This window comes from Anguilla anguilla, chromosome 10, assembly GCF_013347855.1.
Source record: "Anguilla anguilla isolate fAngAng1 chromosome 10, fAngAng1.pri, whole genome shotgun sequence".
In the NCBI taxonomy this organism is placed as follows: Eukaryota; Metazoa; Chordata; class Actinopteri; order Anguilliformes; family Anguillidae; genus Anguilla; species Anguilla anguilla.
This window is the reverse complement of record NC_049210.1, coordinates 43,612,406-43,621,312: the sequence shown is the minus strand read 5'-3', so window position 1 is coordinate 43,621,312 and position 8,907 is coordinate 43,612,406. Positions and strand designations below refer to the sequence as shown.

The 8,907-nt window shown below is 53.8% G+C and overlaps 1 protein-coding gene across 1 annotated transcript; it reads left to right on the top strand.

Annotated features, from left to right (window-relative positions):
* The first annotated feature begins 135 nt into the window (after positions 1 to 135).
* LOC118237112 (kinesin-like protein KIF27) lies at positions 136 to 8,456 on the top strand. The gene is made up of 14 exons (XM_035435558.1): positions 136 to 766; positions 1,337 to 1,676; positions 1,843 to 2,043; positions 2,357 to 3,219; positions 3,445 to 3,588; positions 3,880 to 4,035; positions 4,282 to 4,460; positions 4,795 to 4,916; positions 5,159 to 5,391; positions 5,884 to 6,057; positions 6,437 to 6,610; positions 6,896 to 7,087; positions 7,298 to 7,496; positions 7,864 to 8,456. Exons 1-14 carry the CDS (start codon positions 764 to 766, stop codon positions 8,262 to 8,264), a joined length of 3,381 nt encoding a protein of 1,126 aa, XP_035291449.1. The 5' UTR covers positions 136 to 763; the 3' UTR covers positions 8,265 to 8,456.
* The last annotated feature ends 451 nt before the right edge of the window (positions 8,457 to 8,907 follow it).

Here is an 8,907-nt window from a genome sequence, read left to right as displayed (position 1 = left end):
TGATGTGTTGATTATTTGTTTCTCGGGACAGTAATGCCCATTTAAAATTTACTGAACCAAGTTGGAAGATTTGTTATTACTGCAGTATGTTGGTCCATTTAGTCACTGACAAGGTTGATAATGGGTTTAAAAAATATTTAACAACTGATTGACAGTTTTACTTGAGTAGGATGGGATTAGTGTATCGGTTGTAACTATCACAAAGATATTAAATGGCCAAACTGTGTTTAATGGTATGGCAGATATGCCATCTGCCAAATCACAGGTTCGTGTGAGTATTTATTCCCAATATACTGTATACCGGTTAGTGGGCATATTTGTTCGCGGCGGCTGTAAACCAGGCTTAATACGACGTGTGGGTTCTTGTACCGCTCAGTAGGTGGCGCTGTCGCTTTTCCACTCCATAAACAGCCGTCTTGTGGACGCGCTCTTGTTGACTAATCTGTTGAAAACGTTCGGTTGTTGCTAGGGAACCACGAGAAACAAAAAACTCAAGTAAAAGCAAAGAAAGAAGGCGATGGTGACAGCTAGCTGTTAAATAAATGTTTACAGTTCCAGCTGTAGTGTTCTAGTGCTCATTTAACTCCCTGGACCCAAATAACTATGATTATGTTGCAGTATTCGACATTTTTACGATTTTAATGGAAACAACAATCTTTCTCGTCCACGCTACAGTTCGCTAGCCACGAGCTCATATGAGAAGTTCATGGAATAACTAGAAAGTTGATGGAATAACTCGACCTCGTGAAATATTCTTAACTTTATGGTAAGTTTAGCAGCTAAACTAAATTACCAGTTACGTTCTAAAGTCATTAACTTTATCTGGTGTGAGCATTGTTTTAAGTGAAAAAAACTTTGTTTTCTATAGTTATATACAAGCAAAAGTTAGCTAGTCTAACGGTTAGTTAGAATATAACTATTAGCTTATGTTAGTCAATTAGCTAACTGACTGTGGTTGTCGCTCAGTTAGCTAATGTCTTGTCAGTCTTTGTTTTGTCAGGTACTGAAGTAGATAGATTGTTAGCTGGGAAATAATTTGCTTGTTAACTGATTTGCACTTAAATGTGCACATAACGTTAGCTGTAAGTTAAATTCTATTTTCGGAGGCCATTTTTGGGTTCTACAAATTTGTGAGATATTAAGCGTTTGAGCCTTCTCCCCTATGCACTTTCATTTGTAGGCGCTTGACAGTACTTCGTACCAATGCAATACCAGCGTTGGTACACTCCCACGTGCGATATGTCATTTCAGTTACCTGGAGCATAAGTCACTTGGTATATAAAATGTCAAAGTAATTTTCTTTTGTGTTTGACATTCCCATTGCATTGTGGAGCAGCCCGTTGTGTGTGAAAGCGGTGACCGCGCGTCCTCGGCGATGGCGGAGTCCCGGGTGAAGGTGGCCGTGCGCGTTCGGCCGCTGCTGCCCCGCGAGGCGCTGCGCGAGCCGAACATGTGCGTGCAGGTCTCGCCCGCGCACCCCGGGCAGGTGATCGTGGGGAACCAGCGTGCCTTTACGTTCGACTTCGCCTTTGGTCCCGGGGCCCAGCAGGACGAGCTGTACAGAACCTGCGTGCAGCCGCTGGTGACGTCGCTGCTGGAGGGCTACAATGCCACTGTGTTTGCTTATGGGCAGACGGGATCTGGAAAAACCTACACTATCAGTGGGGGACCTGTAGGTGAGTGATTACCCCTTGAAAAGTGGTTTGGTAATGGTTTATTCCATTGGTTATTAAGTTAAGCTTTGGAACAGAGAGAAAGGATGCATTTGATTACTGTACTTATACAGATCTGCTGCTGATTGTGTCAAAGCCAGACTGCTGTTACTCTGTTCTCTGGCTGCAGTGTCTGCTTCGGGGGGGCGGAGCGGGATCATCCCCCGGGCCGTAGAGGAGATTTTCCTGCAGCTGGCACGGATGCCAGACACCACCTCCTCAGTCAGGGCCTCCTATGTGGAGGTGTACAAGGAGGAGCTGAGAGACCTGCTGGAGCTGGAGACCTCCCCCAAACCCCTGCACATCCGCGAGGACGAGCGAGGGAACACAGGTGAGCACACACCTGTACCTGTGTACCTGTACCTGTGCATGCACCTGTACACACCAGTGCACGCCTGTATATACAACTATACACACCTGTACCTGTGTACCTGTACCTGTGCATGCACCTGTACACACCGGTGCACACCTGTATATACAACTATACACACCTATACATGTATACCTGTACATATACCAGTACCCCCACGTACACACCTGTATATGCAACCACACATACCTGTCCTGCCTGGGGTGGGATTTGGCTTCCTGCCCTGGTGGGCCACAGCCATTGTACCCCTGACGGACACGCTTGTTGTCCTCAGTCCTGATTGGTGCGCGGGAGCAGGTGGTGGAGTCGGGGGAGGAGTTCCTGACGCTGCTGGGGGCGGGGAATGCGGCGCGGCGCACGGGGTCCAATCAGATGAACGAGCACTCGAGCCGCTCCCACGCCCTGCTGACCATCGTCGTGACGCAGCGCCGCTCGGACCCCGCCCCCCTCTCCCTGGCCTCCAAGTTCCACCTGGTGGACCTGGCGGGCTCCGAGCGGCTCGGCTCGGGTGCCTCACCCCGCCACTTCCAGGAGTCCGTGCAGATCAACACCGGCCTGCTGGCGCTCGGCAACGTGATCCGCGCGCTGGCCAGCCCGCGCCGCCGCACCCACGTGCCGTACCGCGACGCCAAGATCACGCGGCTGCTGCGCGACTCGCTGGGCGGCAGCGCCCGCACGCTGATGATCGCCTGCGTGAGCCCCGCCCCCGCCTGCCTGCAGGAGTCGCTCAGCTCGCTGCTGTTCGCCAGTCGCGCCCGCGACGTGCGCAACCAGCCCACGCTCAACCTGGGGGCGGAGCTGGGGGCGGAGCCGGGGGCGGAGCTGCGTGCCAGGTCGGGCGAGGCCAAGTCCCAGCAGGCCCGCCTCCAGGCCCTGCAGGAGGAGCTGGCCCGGCAGAGGAGGAGGAGCCTGCAGTACCGCGCCCTCACGCAGGAGGCCGCCGGTCTGCTGCTGGAGGCGCGAGGTTCCGCTCCCGGCCCCGCCCACTCCGTCCGTGTGCAGGAGTGGCTGGAGGTGCAGGAGGAGCTGGAGAACGAGGGCCCCGCCCACAACGGGGATGGCAGGGGGACGGAGCTGGGGGCGGAGCTCCAGTGCACCAATGTCCTGCAGCTGCGCAGGGAGCTCAACAGGTGCCAGGTGTGTGTCTGAGTGTTCTGCTTTTACCTGCTGGTGTGTGTGTGTGTTTGTGTGTGTGAGTGTTCTGCTTTGTGTATCTGAGTGCAGTCTGTGTTTTATGAATTGTAAGGACGCAGTGTGTATCTGAGTGCAGTCTGGGTTTTATGTCTTGTAAGGACGCAGTGTGTATCTGAGTGCAGTCTGTGTTTTATGACTTGTAAGGACCCGGGTGTTCCTCTTGTATAGGAAGCCCTGGCTGCTGATGAGCAACTTTTCTCAGAGAGGGAGCAGCAGGTGAAGGATCTGCAGGAGCAGGTGCGCAGCCTGCAGGAGCAGTGTGAGGCTCTCCTGGCAACCCTGCAGCACGAGCGCAACGGGAGTCGCCTGCAGGTGAGTCTACAGCACCAACATTCTACAACACCAACATTTTAAAGCACCAACATTCCACAGCACCAACATTTTAAAGCACCAACGTAACACAGCACCGACATTCCACAGCACCAACATACTACAACGCCAAGATTCTACAGCACAGACATTCTACAGGACTAACGTTCTCAACTCGGCACACATTCCAAAGGGAAACTGTGCTGCAGACTGAGAATTAAATAATCTATTAAATTATCTCTTTGTTTATGATCTAATGGCTGCATTTATGTGTGCGCTGTGCTGATGTTGCAGAGTGAGCAGCTGGTGGAGCAGCAGCTGCTTATCGAACGCCTGCGGGACCTCCTCACCTCCAGCACCTGTCCGTCCGCCCGCCGGCCCTACAGCGTCCCCCTGATTACACACCTACACGGAGAGTCCCGTAACCATGGCAGCCCCAGTGTCAGGAAGGTAGCGTGTCTGCCCACACACACATACACACATATATACACATACACATACGTGTGCAAGCATGCACACACATACACAGTCACGTTTTCACACAACCACGCACACAGGCTCACACACAATGTAACAGGTGTGTGTGTATGTGTGTGTGTGTGAGTGTGTGTGATGTGTAGATGTGTGACCTGTAGAGGTGTGTGTGTGTGTGGGCAGGTGTGTAATATGGTGTCTTGCTGTGTGTGGTGTGGCCAGGTGCACACCAGCCCTCCTGCGTACTCTCTGGAGAGGGTGATGGCCTGCTTCAGGACACGCAGCCAGCTGCTGAAGGCACAGGTGGAGGAGGAGGATCAGGTGCTGCTGCAGGACCATGAGGAAGAGGAGGAAGAGCAGCAGGGAGCGGAGGAAGAGGCAGACCAGAGCCAGGCCTTTAGGTGGGAGCAGCCAATCAGCCGCTCAGCTGGTCCTCATCAGTCCAGACAGTGCAGTGCTGTTTAATAGCTGTGTGTCTATACAGTGCTTTTTACCAATAGTCATTTAAGCAGACGGTCTTTTCCAGACCAACCTACACAGAGGGCATTTTTGCATACCGTTTATTAAGAGAGCTGGGCATTTACTGAAGAAGGTGAATGGTTACCTTGCTCAAGGGTACCGCAGAAGTGCCCCACTTGGGGGACTGAACCTACGACCTTGGGGTTGCAAGCTCAGTTCCATAGCCATTAAGCTACAGCGTATGTGGAATGGTGTTTAATGGCTGTGTCTGTGCAGGCGCTCTCTCAACCTCACCTGGACACACAGACCTTGTGACCGCCCCTCACCTGGTTACACCCCTGGGGGGAGGGGCCTGAGGCTCCGCCCAAACCTCCAACGGCAGGCTGCACCCGCTGCAGGTACTAACAGGGTCTGTTATCTCTGGGAGTGCAGGATTGTGTGTGTGTGTGTGTGTGTGTGTGAGAGAGAGAGAGAGAGTGTGTGTCCGTTAGAAACGTTGGTCAGTGAGGGAGCTGAGCCCATACAGGTATACCTGTTCTGGGTACAGGTGTAGTTGTGTGTTTACAGGTGTGCTTGTGTGTTTACAGGTGTATTTGTATGGATGCGGTTGTCTACACGTCTATTTGTGTCTGCCGTCCAGGTGACAGTGTCTGTGTGGAGGCGGAGTCTTACTATGGGGACAGCTCCAAGTGTGGGTCAGAGTCTGTGGAGGCGTGTTCCCTGAGGGCCAGTCAGGCGAAGAACCTGCAGCTGCTGGAGGCGGAGCTTCGCCAGGGCCACACCCAGCGGAGGATGGCAGAGCCGGGCCTCAACATCCGCCCGAAGGTTCCGCAGCAGAAGACAGAGTCTCAGTGCAGCAGCACAGAAGCACAGGCATGTTTAAAGCACCTTCATCTTAGAGGGTGGGGTTTGGGTGGGGTCAGAGTGAGGGGGTGGGGTTAGGGCAGGGTCATAGTAAGAGGGTGGGGTCAGAGTGAGTGGGTGGGGTTAGTGGGGTTAGGGTGGGGTCAGAGTGAATGGGTGGGGTTAGGCCGGGGTCAGAGTGAGTGGGTGGGGTTAGTGGGGTTAGGGTGGGGTCAGAGTGAGAGGGTGGGTTTAGGGCTAGGTCAATGTGTGAGGGTGGGGTTAGGGCAGGGTCATAGTGAGAGGGTGGAGTTATTGGGGTTAGGGTGGGGTTATAGTGTGCGTGGGATGGGGTTAGGGCGGGGTCAGAGTGTGAGGGTGGGGTTAGGGCAGGGTCAGAGTGAGAGGGTGGGGTTAGGGCAGGGTCAGAGTGAGAGGGTGGGGTTAGGGCAGGGTCATAGTGAGAGGGTGGGGTTATTGGGGTTAGGGCGGGGTCAGTAACGCCTCCCCCTGCGGTTGCAGCTGGAGGAGCAGCGGCGGTGGCTGGAGCAGGAGGAGGAGCGGGTGCTGCAGCAGAGGCGTGGCCTGGAGGAGCTGAGGGAGGAGCTTCAGCGAAGAGAGGAGCTGGTGGCACACAGGGAGGCGCTCTCTCAGGAGAGGAGTCACATACACCTGAAGAAGCTCCGCTCCAGCCAGGTGTGTGTGCGTGTGTGTATGTGAGTGTGTGTGTGTGTGTGTGTGTGTGTGAGTGTAACCCTGACGCTGTGTGTGTGTGTGTGTGTGTGTGAGAGTGTAACCCTGACGCTGTGTGTGTGTTGGAGGTGTTGGAGCGGGACCTGCTCAGCCTGTCCGTGTGTGTGAGAGTGTAACTGACGCTGTGTGTGTGTGTGTGTGTGTGTGTGTATGAGAGTGTAACCCTGACGCTGTGTGTGTGTGTGTGTGTGTGTGTGTGAGTGTGTGTGAGAGTGTAACCCTGACGCTGTGTGTGTGTTGGAGGTGTTGGAGCGGGACCTACTCAGCCTGTCCGTGTGTGTGAGAGTGTAACTCTGACGCTGTGTGTGTGTGTGTGTTGGAGGTGTTGGAGCGGGACCTGCTCAGCCTGTCCGCTCGGCTCAGCGTGATGGACAGAGAGCTGGAGCAGCAGGGCGGGGCTGCGCTGGAGCGCCTCCGTGAGGAGAGGGAGCAGCTGTGCAGGAGGCGGGACGCCCTGGACGACAGGCTGAGCGACGGCAGCGTGCTCACTGCTGAGGTCAGGCCCCGCCCCATTACATCACTCACTGTCTCTCTGTCATTGGCTGTTCACAGTGGTGAGGGGAGTTTATATGGGGAGGTGGGGTTTAGATTGGGTGGAAATAAGACTGGTGGAAGGGTTTAGATTGGAAGGTGGGGTTTATATGGGGGAGCGGTTAAGATTGGGAGTGGGATTTAGATGGGGTGTGGAATTTAGATTGGAGAAGGGTTCAGATTGGAAGGTGGGGTTTACATGGAGGAGTTTTGATTTGGAGGTGGTGTTAACGGCTCTCTTGTTGTGCAGGAGGAGCACACCCTGTTTCAGGTGGAGGAGGCCATAGAGGTGCTGGACGCAGTGGTGGAGTATAAAAACGCCTCCATCCACAGCAGGCAGTGGGCGTCGGCCGCGCCCCCCAGCGAGGGAGACATGATGGACAGGCTCAGCACCCTGCCCCCCCCACACATTAAAGCACTGCTGCTCAGCTACTTCGACAAGGTCAGTGATCCCAGCTCTGTAAAAACCCCCATGCTAAACCAGATTCATTTAGTCATCTCTGGTGTGTCATCTCACACTACTGCATCTCTGTTACTCCTCTCCTCTCCCTGTCCGTTCTTCCCCTCTCTCTCCCTCCTTTCTTCCTCTCTCTCTCTCCCTTTCTCACTCCTTTCTCTCTCTCTCTCTCCCCCTCCTGCTCCTCCCTCTCAGGTGGTGAACCTGCGTGAGGAGGAGAGGAGGCTGCATTTGCACTGCGAGGAGCTGCAGCTGCAGCTGCAGGAGCAGGTGGGCGTGGCCCGGGAGCTGGAGGCTGCTCTGCAGCGCCTCACGCTGGCCGCTGACCGCCGGCTCACAGAGCAGCAGAGAGAGCATCAGCAGAGCCTGCAGCAGCTCCTGCACCAGCTCACAGGTGAACAGGCTGTACCATTACATTACATTACATTACAGGCATTTAGCAGGTGCTCTTATCCAGAGCATCTTTTTACATAGCATTTACACAGCATCCATTTATACAGCTGGATATATACTGAAGCAGTGCAGGTTAAGTACCATGCTCAAGGGTACAACGGCAGTGTCCTACCGGGGAATTGAACCTGCGACCTTTAGGTTAAATGACCAGCTCCTTACCCATTATACTACACTACCGCCCTGTGTACCGTGTGTGTGTGTGTGTGTGTGTAGCGCAGCAGTTTGGTGTTTGTGCTGGCTATGTGTTGGGTGTTATTGCTGACTGTGTGTTTGGTTTTAGTGGTGACTGTGTGTTTGGTTGTTGGCAGAGGCCCGGGGTGAGGGGGCGGGGAAGAGTGTGAGGTCAAGCGAGGGGCGGATCCAGGAGCTGGAGAAGGAGCTGTTTTTCTACAAGAGCACCAGCCGGCAGCTGAGGAGGAAACTGCGGGAGCTAAACCCCGCCTTCAGCGCAGAGACTCCGCCCAGCAGGGGGCGTGGCCACGAGAGCACAGAGAGCTCACTGTGCAGCAGCGCCTCGGCCCACAGCACCCAGCCGGAGGAGGCTCCGCCCTGCGGCGCCCAGGGCAGAAAGCGATTGGACGAGGAGGCAGGGCGGAGGCGGGGTGGTGCGAGGGCGGAGCCAGAGCCCCCCAGGCTGCAGGCCCGTCGCACCAGCCTGCTCTCCTTCCAGGAGGACTCCATAGAAGCATCCGGCCACCAGGGCCAATGAGCTGGCTGCATTACAGCAGCTGGTACCGCTCAGTTCTTACAGGTGTTACCCTGCTGTCACACCCAGACTTTGTGTGCATAGAGACTCTGTGTGCATTGACCCCCTGCTCTTATACTGTGAAATACCATGTGCTTATGCACTTATGCATGGACATGCGCAGCCAGTGGAACTGGCCTCTGACACAGGCAGCTTTTATGCTTGTGAACAGACCCTCAGACCGTCTCACTGAAGGTCAAACAGGCCTGTCTCACTTACACTGGCGACCTCTGACCCCTGGCTTCCTGGTCCTGTGCCTGACTAATCAGATGTGCCCATCTTAGTCCTTAGAAACGTTCACCCAGTCAGTCTCCATAACATTAACACCCATCAGTCAGAGCGAGTCTAAGCATCATGTTTTGGAGAATTTAATACTCTGAATTTTTTATTATTGCCAAGCCTGATCATGTCTTCGATTTTGTTATGTATTTAATATGCAAGAAATTATTTGATAATTTTTGGAAGTGTGTTTGTTTTATATTTATTTTTTGTAAATATGTATCTGTTTTGTAGGAACACTGAGTCATATTTTATTTGTAATGTAATGGTTTGTACGAAATTGCTTTGTTTAAAATTATTTATAATCTTATAATCCTTAGCATCTTTT